The sequence below is a fragment of the Heterocephalus glaber genome, unplaced genomic scaffold (assembly GCF_053883595.1).
Source record: "Heterocephalus glaber isolate CG9 unplaced genomic scaffold, H.glaber_assembly_v1.0 deba00001805, whole genome shotgun sequence".
NCBI classification, from domain to species: Eukaryota; Metazoa; Chordata; class Mammalia; order Rodentia; family Bathyergidae; genus Heterocephalus; species Heterocephalus glaber.
In genome coordinates, this window is record NW_028258480.1 from 2,902,749 (window position 1) to 2,921,694 (window position 18,946).

General features: G+C 37.0%; 1 protein-coding gene and 1 long non-coding RNA gene across 2 annotated transcripts in view; one reads left to right on the plus strand and one right to left on the minus strand.

Annotated features, from left to right (window-relative positions):
* LOC147820758 (uncharacterized) overlaps positions 1 to 18,946 on the plus strand; it is a 135,729-nt gene that overhangs the window by 24,972 nt on the left and 91,811 nt on the right. The gene's annotated exons all lie outside the window — the stretch shown is intronic.
* The window catches only part of LOC101713466 (glycine N-acyltransferase), a 35,889-nt gene that overhangs the window by 9,805 nt on the left and 7,138 nt on the right, over positions 1 to 18,946 (minus strand). The window contains 2 exon segments of the mRNA XM_021248316.2: positions 5,847 to 5,954; positions 16,937 to 17,032. Of these exon segments, the coding sequence (XP_021103975.2) occupies positions 5,847 to 5,954; positions 16,937 to 17,032 (204 nt within the window).

The following is an 18,946-nucleotide window of genomic DNA, read 5'->3' on the forward strand; positions in this document are numbered from 1 at the left end:
GGACAAGAAATTAAATGTAAAGGGGGAGAACCCAACAAAAAGAAAAAGTCATGGCAATGACAAGTCAATACATTTCAGTTATAACCATCAACGTTAATGGTCTCAATTCACCAATCAAAAGAAATAGACTGGCAGAATGGGTCAAGAAGCAAAATCCAACAATATGCTGCATACAAGAAACACACTTAATTCAAAAGGAAGCTCATAGACTGAAAGTTAAAGGGTGGAAAACAATACTCCATGCGACGGGAACCCGAAAAAAAGCAGGAGTAGCTATCCTCTTTGCAGATCAAATAGATTTCAAACCAACACTGATGAAGAGAGACGAAGAAGGACACTACATCCTTGTAAAGGGAACAATCCAAGAGGAAGAGATGATAATCATAAATATCTATGCACCAAACACTAGTGCACCCAACTATATAAAACAAATACTAACAGACATGAAAAGTCATATATGCACTAATACATTTGCACTGGGGGACCTCAAAACCCCACCATCACAAATAGATAGATCAATTAGACAAAAAATAAGTAATTAAATACTAGAACTCAATCAAACTCTTGAACAAATGAACTTAACAGATGTTTACAGAGTCTTCCACCCCACAAAATCAGAATACACATTCTTCTCAGCTGCACATGGGTCATTCTCCAAAATAGACCACATACTCACACATAGAACATGTTTAAGTAAGTGCAAAGGAATTGAAGTTATCCCCTGTATATTATCAGATCATAGTGTGATGAAATTGGAGATCCATAGCAAAAGAAACTCAAAAAATTCATAAACATGTGGAAACTGAACAACACACTTCTGAATAACCAGTGAGTCACAGAGGAAATGAAAGAAGAAATCAGATAGTTCCTTCAATTAAAATGACATTGAAAATACAGCATATTGGAATCTATGGGACACAATGAAAGCACTCTTATGAGGGAAATTCATAGCAGTGAATATGCATATTAGGAAAACAGAATGAGCCCAATTAAACAACTTGATGCTGCACCTCAAGCTTCTAGAAAAAGAAGAGCAGGACAAACCCAAAGCTCTTACAAGGGAGGATATTATAAAGATCAGAGGAGAAATCAATGCAATGGAGACTAAGAGAATGATACAAAAATCAATGAAGCCAGGAGTTGGTTCTTCAAAAGAATCAACAAAATTGACAAACCCTTAGCCAACCTTATCAGAAAAAGGAAAGAAAAGGCCCAAATCCATGCAATTAGGAATGAAAAGGGTGAAACTACAACAGACCCAGCAGAAATCCAGAGGATCATCAATACCTACTTCCAGAACCTATATGCCAATAAGATGGACAACACAGAAGAAATGGACAGATTCCTAGATACATATGAATTACCAAAGTTGAACGAAGAAGACCTAAAAATTCTGAACAACCCAATATCAACCAATGAAATTGAAAATGTAATTAAAAACTTATCAACTACGAAAAGCCTGGGCCCTGATGGCTTGACTGCTGAATTCTACAAGACATTTAGAGAGGAACTGCTGCCACTATTGTTTAAACTCTTCAATGAAATTGAAAGGGAAGCAGTATTCCCAAATTCATTCCTGGAAGCAAGCATCACCTTGATCCCCAAAGCAGAGAAAGACCCAACCAAAAAGGAGAACTATAGGCCAATTTCACTAATGAACATAGATGCAAAAATCCTTAATAAGATAATGGCAAACAATGCAGAAGATCATCAAGAAGATCATACACCCTGATCAAGTGGGATTCATCCCAGGGATGCAGGGCTGGTTCAATATGTGCAAATCAATCAATGTAATACACTATATCAATAGAGCCAAGGACAAAAACCATATGATTATCTCCATAGACATAGAAAAAGCATTTGACAAAATCCAACATGCATTTATGATAAAAACCCTACAAAAAGTTGGAATAGATGGTCTCTACCTCAAACTGATAGAAGCCCTCTATGAAAAACCAATAGCCAATATCATACTAAATGGTCAAAAACTGAAATCCTTCACACTAAAATCAGGAACAAGACAAGGATGTGCACTGTCACTACTCTTGTTCAGTATAGTTCTGGAAACAGCCATGGCAATTAGACAAGAGAAAGAAATAAAAGGAATAAAGATAGGAAATGAAGAAGTCAAATTGTCATTCTTTGCAGATGACATGATATTCTATATAGAAGACCCCAAGAACTCTACCAAAAGCCTTCTAGACTTAATAACCAAATTCAGTCAAGTAGCTGGTTACAAGGTCAACACACAAAAATCAATAGCATTCCTCTACACCAATGACAGACTCACTGAGAGAGAAATAGGGCAAATAATTCCTTTCACAATAGCATCCAAAAAACTGAAATACCTAGGAATCATCCTAACGAAAGAAATCAAAGACCTCTTCTCTGAAAACTATGGCACTCTGAAAAGAAAGATCGAAGATGATATCAGAAAATGGACAGACATCCCCTGCTCCTGGGTAGGAAGGATTAATATAGGGAAAATGGCCATAGTTCCAAAACTGCTATATAGATTTAATGCAATTCCAATTGAGATCCCAGCAGCATACTTCATAGACCTCGAGAAAACAATCCAAACATTCCTTTGGAAGAAGAAGAGACTCAGAATAGCAAAAGCAATTCTAGGTAACAGAGACATGGCAGGGGGTATCACAATCCCCAACCTGCAACTCTACTACAAAGCTACTGTGATAAAAACAGCATGGTACTGGCAAAGAAACAGACTTGAGGACCAGTGGAACAGATTAGAAGATGCAGAAACAACGCCAGACACACTCAGCCATCTCATGTTCAATAAAGGAGCCAAAGACCCTCACTGGAGGAAAGATAGCCTCTTTAATAAATGGTGCTGGAAAAATTGGGTTTCAACTTGCCAAAGATTAAAACTAGACCTGTATCTCTCACCATGCACTAAACTAAAATCAAAATGGATTAAAGATCTAAATATTAAAATAGAAACTCTGAACCAGTTGGAACAGAGGTTAGGTACAACCCTTGAAGACATTGGTGTAGGAAAAGATTTTATGAACAAAACCTCAGTTGCCCATGACCTAGCACAAACAGTCAACAAATGGGATCTCTTCTTATTAAAAAGCTTCTGCACATCAAGAGAAACCACCGGCAGTGTGAAGAGACAACCCACAATATGGGAAAAAATCTTCACCTGCTCTTCCTCAGACAAAGGTCTGCTATCTCGAATCTATAAAGAACTTAAGAAGATCAGACCTCCCAAATTTAAAGACCCAATCTGAAAACGGGGATCTGAAATGAACAGACATTTCTCAGACAAAGAAGTAGAAATACCAAATGAATACATGAAAAAATGTTCAGCATCACTGGTCATTCGAGAGATGCAAATGAAAACAATGCTGAGATTCCAGTTCACTCCAGAAAGAATGGTTGCTATCATGAAATTAACCAATAACAAATGCTGGTGGGGCTGTGGGGAAAGAGGAACCCTGCTCCACTACTGGTGGGAGTGTTGACTGGTGCAGGCACTGCGGAAATCAGTATGGAGGTACCTCAAAGAACTAGGACTGGAAGTCCCATTTGACCCTGCTATTCCACTGCTGGGGATCTTCCCCAAAGAATTAAAAGAATCATACCACAGTGATATATGTGCGCCCATGTTCATAGCAGCACAGTTTGTAATAGCTAAAACTTGGAAACAGCCCAAATGCCCATCAACTGGAGACTGGATAAAGAAAATGTGGTTTTTTAATAAAATGGAGTACTACTCAGCCATAAAAAACGAGAAATTAGAGACATTTATAGCTAAGTGGATGCACATTGAGGTGATACTCTTAAGTGAAATAAATAGGACACACCTGTAAATACCGAATAGTTTCTCTGGTGTGAGAAACTGAAAGTGTAAATAAGGACTAAATGTATAATAGGTCATGTGAAGTAGGAAGAAAAGGGGCAAAGGGGAAGGAAGTGGGAGGGCTAGGGGAAAAGACAGAAGGGAATGGGATTAATATGAGAAAATGGAAAAATAGGAACAAAATCTTTGTAAATAGGGAGGAATGGAGGGGTTGAAGGGAGGGCTGGGTAAGGGTGAAAAATAAGAACCAAGAGGGACTATGTAAAGGTGCAAATTTCCGACGATGAATGTCATTATATTGTATACCTAAAATGTACCAATGATTAGAATGAATAATCGATAATGTAAAATAGGAAGAAAAGGTCCAAAGGGGTAGGGGTAATGGGAGGGGCAGGGGAAAGGAAAGAAGGGAAAGGAAAAATGATGCGAAATGGATAAAATGGAAATAAAGTCTCTGTAAATAGGGAAAGGTGGAGGGGGTGAAGGGAGGGCTAGGAATGGGGAAAAAATAAGAACCAAGATGCATTATGTAAAGGTACAATTCCCAGTGAGAAATGTAATTGTGTTGTATACCTACAATGTACCAATAAAAGAATTTAATACAAAAAAAAGAGAAGACTTTCAATTGTGAAATGAACAAAAATTCTATCTAGAAAATATACAAAGGCATATAACTAGGAAGTGTATTAACCCCAAGATAGTATTATTTCAACATGAAGAAATAGATGAGGAAAATGTTGGTTTAATTGGCATAGAATTTGAATAAAATTTACCTCCAGTACCAAAATTATATTGAACAAAAATACACTTTCTACTCAGTAACGACATTATGGATCAATATAACAATTATCCTGTCCTGCCTTATAAAATAATCTTGTCTTCAACAGTCCCATTTTTTAAAAATTTCCACTACGAAGCAACTCAGATCCTCTTCCTATAATATTTACCATATTTTTATTTTGCATTGTTCTATTGACTTTAAGGTGGAGTGTTGCTTACAGTGTATTGTCGAATCTCAGTGGGAAGACACTATTCCAATAAGAAATTGTAACCTCATGTGAATAAATCAGTATGGCTTTAAGGCAACAGTTTTTTAAAGGTAGGAAGTAGTATTTCTCCCTTTTAGTGTAATAGTTAAAAATAAAACTAGGTTGTGATTACAATATAGAAATCTAATACATGATACTTCATGTTTATTTTTTATTAGTGCACGTTTGTAGCACACAGTCATTACATTCAGTGTGTGAGGTAGTACATGTGTATAATACATCTTACTTTGTTAGGCACTTCCTCTCCACTTCCTTCTCCTTTACGTCCCTCCATCTCTTGGTCTTCTTCCCTTTTGCAAAAATTGTATTTCCCTGTTTCCTATTATCTATCTTTTTCTTTTTAATTTATTCATAGTCTGGATTTATCATATAGCAAACCATGCAACATTTAAGCTTGTGTGTCTGATTTATTTCCCTTAACGTTATGTTCTCAAGAGATAACCATTTTCCTACAAATGAGTCAAATGTATTCTACTTTATGGCAGTGAAGTACTCCATTGTGTATGAATATCATATTATCTTTTAATGTTTCAACGAAAGATCAGAATCTTCTCTATGTCATCAACATGCTCTTGAATTGATACAGTCTTCCATTGGTTGACTCTAATTCCCATGAACCAAATGCAAGAAATGACAATGCATGTTTGGTGTTTACCATTAGCATGTGCTGGTGGGGGACTATCTTGTGAGCAAAATAAAATAGCGAATGAGTATGAAAGTGGCTGACATATAATTTAAGTCAGCTTTCTCCCTAAAGTACTGCTATATCTTTTCTGTACTTCTGTTTGTACCTTTCATATTTTGCCATAATTTGTTTGTGGATATCTGCACATTTTCCTTTATTCTCTAATGTTCTTGAGAGCAGGGACTTGCTGGTACCACTGTGACTCATTTCTCTTTCCCTGGGGTCTACCATATTGCCAAAAACATTGTAGGCCCAGAGGCATATTCATTCCTAACTGGTAACTTACCTGCTCGTGAGGACGAATAAGCACAGTGTTAAAATCTGGCCATTAGTCTACCAAGGCTTTCAGCTTGAACGGGTTTCCCTGGTTCATGTGGAAGACACTCCCATAAACCTGCAACATTCCACAGAGTGTGAGCGTCAGCAGACACCAAAGATGTGATAAAGGGCTTTGCATTTGAACAGGAGAAAGTGTTTACTATTAAATCATGGAATTTTAATGATTTGAAGTTACCTGATAAACATCTTCATCAAATGGTTTGTAAGTTCTGCTAATTTGCTTCAAGCAAATATCTTTTAAAAATGTTCAGATAGTATAATATTAAGACCAATAGTTTATGAATAAAAGTTATTAACATTCCCACCAAGAATGACATCTTTTCATTGATTTTCTTTTATTCATGTACACATGGCACATTTAAAAACAGAAAAAATTTCATATATATATAGAATTCATTACAAATGTATTTGCTGCAAAATGCTGAAGCACTTTTAAGATGGTTGCTTTAAAATCCCTGTCAAATGTATAAGACGAGGGGCAAGATGGAATATTAAAAACCCAGGACTTTTATTCCTCCATGGGATATAGCTATAGTCAAAGTTGTGGAATGCCTGGTAGAATTGAGTGGATATAGGGGAGCACTGGAAATTAACAAAATGAAACCTGGTGAAATAAAGAAACACGGATGAACACGGGTTTTCCCAATAGCTGGCACCAACCTCCTTGGAAGGGGCCTCTCCCTTTTGATGGAGTAATGGTGAAGTCCCAGTGTGGCACAGAATCTCTGTCTCTAAGGAAACCTGCTTAAATAGGTAACTTGGCAGCTGGGAACAAGCTACCTTGAAAGAAGAAATTCACTGAATTTTTCTGCAAACTCTCAGAGTGCTACATTTTGCAGCCATCTTGAGAAGGGTCCTATTTTTCTGAGGCTGTATGTCTCTAGTGGTTAGAAATCAGAGTGTAATCATGTATCATGTTCCCTGTGGGTGCTGGGCAGCACATACACGTGTGAGACAGTCAAGGTTTGGAAAGTCTGACACAATCCTGCAGAGCTTTATGCTGTTCAGAGTGTGGGGTGTGATGGAGAGGGCCTTGAAGGCCCCTGCCATCTGGACCCAGCAGCTCAGTGAACCCACACTCTTTGACTCAGAGTGCCACCAATCCCATGTGGCTTCACACATGGCAACTGTCTGAAAGTTCCAGGATTGTGTATAGAAGAATATTCTATTTTGTAACCCTCCTCTAGTAAAGAACATGGTGGTTCAATTGCTCCCTTCACACTCAGAAGTATATGGGGAATATTCCATGGGTTAGGCTATTTCTACACCCTGAGCACACAAAATAAGAACTTGCAGAGTAAATATTACAATGGGAGCAGTTCATATTCAGCCCAAACTTGGTTGGCGAGAAAGTCTCACATTGGTACTGACATTGGCCATGTGACCATGTGTGCAGATTATAAACATCCAAGTGACAATACTCTGAGAAGAATAATAATAACAATGCAAAATAAGAAAGAAACATTATCAAATGCTAAGTCTTCAGATTCTAAAATGAAAAGAGAAGAAAGGAACATAGAATGTTCAAAACAGAAGAAAATCAACACAATGACAGAAAAAGTAGCACTTCAGTAAAATCCAATGCATCACATAAATAGAAGCAAGGACAAAAAAAATCATGATCATATTTATAGATTAGAAGAAGCCTTTGACTAAATCCAACATCTGTTCATGATAAAACCCTGTAGGAAATAGGTATAGAAGGACCTTACTTAAATCTGATAAGAGCCACCTTGATAAACCTATAGCCAACAACATATTAAATGGGGAATAGTTGAAAGTTTTCCCTAAAAATCAAGAACTAAACACGGATCCACTATCACCACTCCTGTTCAATGTAGTACTCAAAACAGAGCAATCAGATGAGAAACAAAATAGATATACATAGGGAAGGAAGAAGTCAAATTATCATTTCCAGATGACATCATCCTCTGCATAAAAGACCCAAAAAATTCCACCAAAAGACTCCTAGAATTATAATCAAATTCAGTAGTGTAGCAGAATAAAATAACACACTAAAGTGAATAGCATTCCTGTACACAAATAATGAACTCACCAAGAAAGAAATTAGGAAAATAATACCATTCACAATACCACTAAAAAAATAAATACTTAGGAATTCGCCTAACCAAGGAATTGCAAATAAAAGCTCTGGTACTCAAAAAAGAGATAGAAGATGACATGAAAAAATGGAAAGATTATCACCTGTTTCTGGATAGAGCCTATACTGTGAAAATGGCCAGACTCTCCAGACTGACATACAGATTTAATATAATCCCAAGAGCACTACTCACAGAACTAGAGAAAATCCTAAAGTTTGTATAAATCCAGGAGATCCAGAATAGCAGAAGCAATCCTGAGCAACAAGAGCAAAGTAGGATTCATCACAATCCCAAACTTCATGTTATACTATAAAGCCACAGTGATAAAAACAGCATGGTACTGGCACAAAACCAGACATGTGGATCAAAAGAACAAAATAGAGAATGAAGAAACAACGTCAGGCACATTTAGCTACCTGATCTTTGACAGAGGCACCCAACATATGCTGGAAGAAAGATAGATCCTTTAACGTGGTGCTGGGAAAACTGGCTATCCACATGCAAAAGATTGAATCTAGACCTATATCTCTCCACATGCACTAAACTAAAATCAGAATGAATAAAAAAATCTAAATGTTAATACAGAAACAATCTACTGGAAGATAAAAGCTCTTAAAGGCATAGTTGTGGGGTAGGATTTTCTGAGGAGAATCTCACTTGCATAATAAATGACATCAAGAATCAACAATTGGGATCCTATAAAATTAAAAAGCTTTTGCATAGCAAAGGAAACACTAGGGTGAAGAGAACCTGCAGAAATGAAAAATAATTTTGCTACCTACACCTCTGACATAGGACTAATAAGTAGAATATACAAAGAACTAAAAAAAAAAGACCCCCAAAATAAAAGGACCCAATGAAAAATGGGCAACTGAAGTGAATACAAATTTCTCAGAAGAAGCACAAATGGCCAATAAATACATGAAAAAATGCTCAACATCTCTGGCCATTTCAGAAATGCAGGGCCAGGCATGGTAATCCACACCTATAATCCTACCACTCAAAAGGCTGAGACAGGAGGATCATTGCAAGTTCAAGGCCAGCCTGGGCTACAAAGTGAGTTCAAGGCCAGCCTGAGGTACACAGTGAGATCCTGTATCAAAAACAAAAATGAAAAAGAAATGCAAATTAAAACAATACTGAGATTCTATTTTACTCCTAAAAGAATAACTATCAAGTAATCAAATAATGACAAATACTGGTGAGGCTGCAGGACAAAAGGAAGCCTTCTTCACTGTAGGTGGGAATATAAAGTAGTACAGCCACCTTGGAAATCAGTATGGAGATTCTTCAAAAAACTAAAACTAGAAATTCCATCCAACCCAGCTATTCTCCTTTTAGATATCTTCCTGAAAGTGTTAGACATTTTATTACACTCATACATGCATTCCCATGTTAATAGCACAATTCATAATAGCTGAATGTTGTAAATGGGCCATATGTCCATCAACATATGGAATAAAGGAAATGTATTTATATACAATTTATATTAAAAGGATAAAAATCACATGATAACCTTAATAGCTACAGAAAAAGCCTTTGATAGGACTTAACATATTTGTGATAAATAGTCTGAATAAATTAGGTATAGAAGGGTCATACTTAAAAATAGTAAAGCGTATATATGACAAACAATTAACAATACCAAATGGAGAAAATCTAGAATAATTTTCTCTTGATCAAGAACAAAACAAGATTGTCCACTCAGCATTTTTTCAATATAATCATAGAACAAAAATTTTTCCCCAGAGCATTCCAGGAAAGAAAGAAATAAAAGGCATTCTAATAGGTAAAGAGGAGAGCAAATTATTCCTGTTGGGAGGTGATAAGATTCTATAAATAGAAAATCTTAGAGAATGCACCAAAAGTCTTAGAACTGATAAGCAAGTTCAGTAAAAAGTATGGCATGAAATTAACTTACAAGATCATTAGTTGTATTTTTTTTTGGTACTGAGGATCAAACTCAGGACCTTGCACTTGTAAGGCGGGTGCCAGAACCACTGAGCTAAATCCCCAGTCCCGATCATTAGTTTTTTAATAGACCAAAAATGAACTCACTGTGGAAAAAGTCAGGAAAGCAATTCCACTCAAAATAGCCAAAACACTTGAACAACAACAAAACAAGATACCTATGTGAAGACTTCTACAATGACTTTTCATAAAGCACAGAAGAAACCAATTGAAGAAGCTATTAAAAGATGGGAAAGACCTCACCTGTTCCTTGGCTAGCATAATTAATATTGTTAAGATGGTCACATGAACCAAAATGATCCGCATATTCAATGCAAGCCCCATCAACAAACCAATGACATTCTTCAAAAAACTAGAAAAAACAATCCTAATGTTCCTGTGGAAGCAATAAGATCAAGAGAGGTGTAATGACCCAACCATGCAGGATGCATCTATGCATACTTCACAGTCAGGATGTCTGAGCAGATTTTAGAGCACCAGTAGGTGACACTCCCATCAAGGTTGCTGTGTGGGTGTCAGCTCACAGGACAGTAGCATAAAGAGCAGCTTACTAAGCTTCTCCACAGAGACTATATGTATCCTGCATGGACCAGCTCAGATCTTCCAAAGGTCTGGATTTCCCTTTGCTTCCTCATGCTCATTAGTGATGGCCCTACGTGGGTGTGGTTAGAGAGGTTCTCAGAACTGCATTGTTTACCACCATGCAATGCTCCCAGCCAAGGTGGGATCATGCTTAGTCTCCATCTTTGCATTTCTTCTATTTCCTTTCTCAACCACCAGAGACCCATTCTCTCCTTCAAGGTGAACACTTCATTTGCATCTATTCTCTTTGAAGCCCACTATTTAAAAATGATCTTTAGGATTCAGGAAGATGGCAGAGTGGTGAGCAGCAGAGAAACAGTCCCTCTGAGATTTGGAGTCCAGAGGCTGGAATATAACCATGTGATGAAGACAAGAAGGAGGGAAGTGAGTCCTTGGAACCCAGCAAGGAACTGAGGATCTGAAGCATGAATTGGAGCCATGGGAGAGCAAAGAGAGTTACCTCAACACAGAAGATGGAGGAGGCAAGTGGTGCTTTCTTCCTGAGCCTCAGCTTATGGCATAGATGGAGCAGCTCGAACCTACAGAGACACAGTGACTACTGGTGACCCCAGAGGACTCCAGAGAGAAACACAGCAGTGGAACAGAGCAGGTGGATGCTGTGGACTACAGTGGCTGGTGAGTGATCCCATTCCACCAGATTGGGTGGCCCAAGGAGAACATGATTGGCTAGTTGTCATTTTGGAAAGGGGCTGTTTGAACTCAGAACTCAGAGCAGCTGTGCATTGGCTCCATCTAGTGGCTTGTAGTGTCAAAGTGAGGTGCAGCTGTGAGAGACACCCAATTGCAAGGAGCTGAATTCAAGCTGGCAAGAGACACCTAGAGTATGGCAGACAATTCAGGACCCAGCCTCACAGCTGTAGGCCAGAAACAGGCTGAACTTCAGTGGAGCTGAGAGTACTGGCTTCCTGAGATTATCCACCACCCAGGCATAATTCTGCTGCTGGCTTGCTGGGATCAATCAACATGGTTCTGGACTCTATCTGCCCCCTTTGTGTACCAGTGACAACAGAGACATGCCCTGAAGTGAACTTTTTTTTTTCTTTTTTGGTTTTTTGTCTGTTTGCTTGTTTTTCTTCTATTTTCTTGCTCTTGTTTTTGAATGAGTGTGAAAATTGTTTCTATTTTTTGTTGTCACTGTTTTATTCTGTTCTTGTTTCCGTTTCTTCCTTCTTTCTTTCCTTCTTTCTTTCCTTCTTGTCATCTTCACCGGTTTCCCAAAGCTTGTGTAATCTTGCTTTTTTCTTTAGCCTTTTAATCTCTTACTCTTTCTTCCATTTCTCTATTTTTCCCCTAACCCCTTTTAAATTTTTTCCCTGAGGGTAATATTGTCATATTGAGGGGATAAATACTGCATGCAATTTTCTGGTTTGTTTTAAGTTTTGTTCTATAACTATAAATCTTGTTCATATGGTTACAGGTGACAGATTAAGAGTTACCACAGTTTATCATTTTCTAAGCTATGCTTGATGCTATTGTTATTACCAATTATACTACTTTAGCCAAGGTAACATAGTTGTTCTAATCAGTTCTTCTTTATATGCCAGGTCTGAGATTGCCTGAGAGTCTAAACAATACTATATGCCAATGCCAGAGAATCAGGGGCTAGGCCAAATAGGAAGCAACTTCTCATTCCCAATGAATTGAAGAGGTAGAATCTTGCAACAGACTGAAAATCCAAAAGCCAGCTACATGTGGAAGACATCTCTGAGTAGTCATTTTTCTAAGGGTTCTCAATACTAGCAATAAAGCTACCTACCATAAGCAATTTACAAGCATCAACACAAAAATTAAATTTAAAAAATAGAAAATGAGAAGACACAGAAGCAAGATGCAACCCCAGACTCCCAGCTCCCCAAAGGCAAATCCAGAGGCAATGAAGTAGAACATTTTGAAAGGCACCCACCTGGACTCTTTGAAGTGGCAACTCTGGAAGTAACAAAACAGATGAATAAGGCTCTAGAACAAATCAAATTAGAAATAATTTCTCAAATAACTACAGCGATGATCATAATGAAAAACACGATTAGTGATTTTAGAGTAGATACAGATTTAAAAAGATAGAGGTGCTTAGGAAAATGATGGAAACCATAAATGCCCAACATAGAGGGGAAATGAAATTCATGAAACAGATTCAAACTCTATCCAGGAGATTAAAATCTCTATTGAAAATATGTGAAGCAGAATCAACAAATGTGAGGATAGAATATCAGATCTGGAAAATTGGTTTGTGATTAGCAATCATAAAAAGAAATATTTCTTAAAAATGGCAAGGGGCTATGAAATATCCAACAGCTGCTAGATGATGCAAAGAACAACATAAAATTGATTGGAGTCAATGAAAAAGCAGGAGATAGCTCAAATTACATTTAAAAACTTGTTCACAGAAGTAATGGCAGAAAATTTCCCAAGCATGGAAGAAGAGTTTGGCATACAGATGATGAGGCATATAGAACTCCAATTAGCCATGATTTAAAAAAAAAGCTACACGGCATTTAATACCCAAGATTCCAGAAATTTAACACAAGAACAGAATAGTAAATGCTGTTAGAAAAAATAAACAAATCATCTATAAAGAAAACCTCATCAAGGGCTGGGGATTTAGCTCAACTGCCTGCCTCACAAGCACAAGGTCCTGAGTTTGATACCCAGTACCAAAGGAAAAAAAAAAAAGAAAACCCCATGAGAATCACAGCAGACTTCTCAACACAAGCTCTTAAGGAGAGCTTGAAGTATTTCAACCCCTAAAAGAAAACAACCTCCAACTTACGTTGATGAATCCCACAAAACCATCTTTTAAAATTGATGGAGAAACAAGACACTTCTGTGACAAACAACACCTGAAGAAATTCATGACCACCAAGCCAGCACTCCAAAATGTTTTGAAGGACACTACAGATTGAATCCACCAAGCCAGGCAATAGATTGAATAGAGAGATAACAAAGAGGACCAGCAACAGGAAAATAACATGAAGAGGATGCCAGTACTTATAAGTCATTATCATCAATGTAAATGGTCTCAATTCACCAATCAAAAGAAACAGACTGGAAGAATCAATTATGAAACAAGATCCAACAAGATGCTGCATACAAGAAACATATCTAACCCAAAAAGAAATTCATAGACTGAAAGTCAAAGGATAGAAAACAACACTACATGTGTCAGCAACCCAGATAAAAACAGGCTTAGCTACTCTGTTTGCAAACAAAGTAGATTTCAAGCCCAGACTGATCAAGAAAGACAAAGAAGGTCACCATGTACTTATCAAGGGAAAAATCCAAGAGGAAGAGATAGCAATCATAAATATATATGCACCAAATACCAGTGCACCCAACTATATATAACAAATATTAATGGACATGAAAAATCAAATAAGGACTAATAACAGTTGTAATGGGGGACCTTAATACACCACTGTTGCAAATAGATCAACTAGACAAAAAATCAGTAAAGAAATATCAGAACTAAACCAGTCTTTTGAACAAATGGACTTAGTAGATGTCTACAGAGTGTTTATTCCACAACATCAGAATACACATTCTTGTCAGTTGCACACAGGACATTCTCCAAAATAGACTGCACAGTAGCTTATAAAACATGCTCAAGTAAATGCAAAAGAATTGAAATCATCCCATGCATATTATCAGACCATAGTGCAATGAAATTAGAAATCAACAGCAAAAGAAACCACAGAAGTTGCATAAACGTATGGAAATTAACACCCTCCTAAACAACCAATAAGTCACAGATGAAATTAGACAATAAATTATTTTCTACAGTTAAAGGGTAGTGCCAATACAACATACGGGTACTTATGGAATGAATGAAAGCAGTCCTATGAGGGAAATTTATAGCAGTGAATTCTCATATCAGAAAAACAGAGTGAGCTCAAATGAACAACCTAATGTTGGTCCTCAACATTAGAATCTTCTTCTAGGAAAAGAGGGCAAGTCAACCCCAAATCTTGTATGAGGCAGGAAATTATAAAGATCAGAGCAGAAATTAATGCAATTTAGACTAAGGAAAACAATGCAAGGAATCAATGAATTCAAAAGTTGGTTCTTTGAAAGATTAAATAAAATCGACAAACCCTTAAGCCAACCTTATCCAAAAAAAAGGGAAAGAAAAGACTCAAATTCATGCAATTAGGAATAAAAAGGGTGAAATCACAAAAGATCCTGCCAGAATCCAGAAGATCATCAATACCTACTTTGAGGACCTTTATTCTAATAAGATGGGTAACACAGAAGAAATAGATTTCTAGATACATATGAATTAACAAAGCTGAATCGAGATATAAAAATTCTAAATAACCCAGTATCAAACAAATAGAAGTTGTAATTGAAAACCTACCAACAAAGAAAAGCCTATGTCCTGATGGTTTCACTGCTGAATTCTACAAGAAATTTAGAGATGTAATGCCACTACTCCTCCAACTCTTTAATGAAATTGAAAGGGTAGCCATACTCCCAAACTTATTCCTGGAAGCAAACATTACCCTGATACTAAAATCAGAGAAGGATCCAACCAAAAAAGAAAGCTACAGGCCAGTATCCCTAATGAACATAGATGCAGAAATCCTCAATAAGATACTGGCAAACAGAATGCAGCAAATCATCAAGAAGTACCAAGTAGGATTCATCCCAGGAACGCAGGGATAGTTCAACATATGCACATCAATAAGTATAATATACCATACTAACAGAGCCAAGAACAAATACACATGATCATCCCAATAGATACAGAAAGAGCATTTGATGATAAAACCCTACATAAAGTTAGATGATTTTTATCTCAGTCTGGTAAAAGCCATCTATGACAAACCAACAGTCAACATCATACTAATTGATCAAAAACTGAAAGCTCACTTTAAAATCAGGAACAAAACAAGGATGTCCACTATCACTACTCTTATTCAATATAGTTCCTGAAACATTAGTCAGAGCAATTAAATAAGAGAAAGAAAAGGAATAAAGATAGGAAAGGAAGATGTTAAACTATCATTATTTGCAGGTGACATGATACTCTACATAAAAGACCCCAAAATCTCCACCAAAAGACTTCTAGATTTAATAACCAAATTCATTAGTGTAGCTAGGTACAAAGTCAACACTAAAAAATCAATAGCATTCCTGTACACAAATAACAAATTCACTGAGAGAGAAATTAGAGAAACCACATCTTTCACAATAGCATCCAAAAAAATGAAATACTTAGGAATCATCAATCTAATGAAGGAAGTAAAAGACCTTTACATTACAGTACTCTGAAGCTACAGTACTCTGAAAAAAGATCAAAGAGGATATCAGAAAACAGAAAAATATCCCTTATTCTTGGGTAGGAAGAATCAATATACTGAAAATGCCCATACTTCCAAAATTGTTACACAGATTTAATGCAATCCTGATAAAAATACCAATAGCATACCTCAGAATTAGAGAAAACAATCTCAAAATTCATTTGGAACTACAAGAGACCTAGAATAACAAAAGCAATTCTGGACAACAAATGAAAGCCAGGGTGCATCACAATCCCTGACTTGAAATTATACTATGAAACTACTGTGATAAAAACAGCATGGTATTGGAAAAAAATACAGACCCAAGGATCAATGGAATAGACCAGAAGATGCAGAAACAACTCCAAACACAGTCTGTCACCTTATCTTCAACAGATGGGTCCAACATAATTCCCTGGAAGAAAGAAGCCTTTTTAATAAATGGTTCTGGGAAAACTGGCTTTTCACATGCCAAAGATTAAAACTAGACCCATATCTCTCACTATGCACTAAACTGGAACCAAAATGGATTAAAAATCTAAATGTTAAAACAAAAACTAAATCTGCTGGAAGAGAGAAGAGGTAAAACTCTCGAAGACATAGGTGTAGGCAAAGACTTATGAACAAAACCCCAGTTGCATGGGAAATATTACAAAGAATCAACTACTGGGATCTCGTCTTATTAAAATGCTTTTGCACAGCAAGAGAAACCACCAACAGACAAGAGATAACCCACAGAGTGGGAAAAAGGTTTTGCTAGCTGTTCCTCAGACAAAGGACTAGTATCTAGACTATATAAAGAACTAAAAAAAAAATCAGACCCCCCAAATGAAAGACCCAATCCAAAAATGGGCATCTGAACTGAATAAACAGTTCTCAGATGAAGAAGTAGAAATGGCAAATAAATACATGAAAAAATGTTCAACATCACTGGTCATTCAAAAGATGCAAATTAAAACAACACTGAGATTTCATCCCACTATAGAAAGAATGGCTGTCATCAAGTAATCAACCAATAACATAGTATTTCATCTCTGTCAAAAGAAGATGCAAAATTTGATTGCCTAAAGATGTTTTAATCTCACCTTTAAGGATTCAGGGAGGTGCTTCCTTAAGGATTTCTCCAGCTTCTGCAGCATCTGTGGACCCTGCATTTGGAACATCTTGGTAGGTACCTTAGGCTAAAGAGTGAGATGACAACAAAGGTCAGGAATGAGAAGACACTGGACTTCTATAAAAATACCATAAGTTGATGGTTTAAAACATTAAGAAGTTATGTCTCCCAGTTCTGGAGCCTAGCGCTGGCATCTTCTGAGTCTGATGAGGTCCTGCTTCCTGGTTCTTTGGCAATGCCTTCTAGCTATGTCCTCACATACTAAAAGGCATTAAAGTCTTTGAGGTTTCTTTTGTGAGGGATCTGATAGCATTCCTGAAGGCTTTACCCTCATGACCTAGTCACCTTTCAAATGTCAACACTCCTGATATTCTCATGTTGTGAGATTTGTTTTCGAGACATAAATTTTAGATGCACAGTTTCTGAGACCATGGCAATCTTAAACAGGTAAAATTAGATCCACCTCATTTTGACTAAATCTTAGTGACAGGTGAGACAATCTGTGCCTTTTAAGAATATCTACTGTGGGAGAGGGTGAACACTTAAGGAATCTAGCCTTGCAGGTGTCTGGGAGGCACCACAGAAGTTCTGAGAGGCCCACCTCTAGGTGGCACTGCACAACTAGACAGCAGGTTCTGGGCTGATGCCCAAGTCAAAGGCTTTCCTTAGGGATTTGATAGTGTCACCCCAAAGTCCTCAGCAACACCAAGAAAAAATGAAATGAGATTGGCCAAAAGCTAAGAGCTCTTTCTGAAAAATTTCACTTCACTTTTTTTTTGTGGCTATTTTGAAATACATCTGTTAAAGCCGTACTTATTTTGACTAATATGTTTTTGAAAGTAAGTTTATGTCAGTGAAAACTATCCCTATAGCTCCACTAACAAATTGCAAGCTTGAAGAATTTACTTCACTTCTCTATATGTACTTCTGCTTCCTCATTAGTAAACACCAATGTAAATGGACTGTGTGTAGTTACTTTTCTCATTGCTGAGACAAAATATGCAACACCCAAAGTTAAAGGAGGAAAAGTTTATTTAGCGCACAGTTTGTAGAGGTTTCAGTCCATAATCGCCTGGCTTCAAGGCAGCATGGCATCACAGAGGAGAAATAGTTTATGGTGGGCAGAAGGTAGCAAAGCAACAAAGGATGACCCCCAGCTCTTTCTATCCCTTATGTCTTATCCAGGCTACTTAGGGCGGGCAGCACTCACACCCTTAATCCTAGTTTCCCCGATCCTAGCATTGCACCATGAATCGATTCCATCACTCATTACACACTCTAGATTCAGTCACCTCTGAAAAAGCCCCATATATGACTCCATGAAGCTTTATGGGGACATCTAGACACAAGCCATAACATGGAGCTTGTGACAAGAAAATTGTTTTGAAGATTAGATAAGTTTATACATAATTAAATCCATAGATGTGTTTGTAGATTATAATTTATAATGTTATTTGTTTGATGTTTTATTATTGTTTTTTTATTTTATTTTTTGGTACCAGGGCTCGAACTGGGGACCTTGGGCTTGTGAGGCAGGCGGCGGAACCACTGAGCTAAATCCCCAGCCTGACTTTTGTTATTATTAACTATGCAGTAGTGCAAATTGGTCCATGGGGCATTCTGTATTAAAAGCAGGATATGCAGTTTTATCACTGAATTCAGTCTGAGTGCCTTCCATCTGAATGGCGTGTGTTGTATAAATAATAGTTTACTGATTTATATAGTATTCACTTTTTGTTGCATATTTGTTTTCTATTTTTTTGACTATAAAGAATAAAGAAACTGGAAAGGCAAGTAGAAGATTTGTGTGTATCTGTGTTTCATTTATTTTGGATAAATACCTAGTAATATACCAGTGGGGTTTATATTTTTTCATTACCTGGTTCTTCTGTTTTTGTCTTGTACACAAATTCAAAGAACAAAAGTCTTAAGATTTCAAATTTTATAAATCCTAATTAAATATTTTTCTTTGATTACTTAC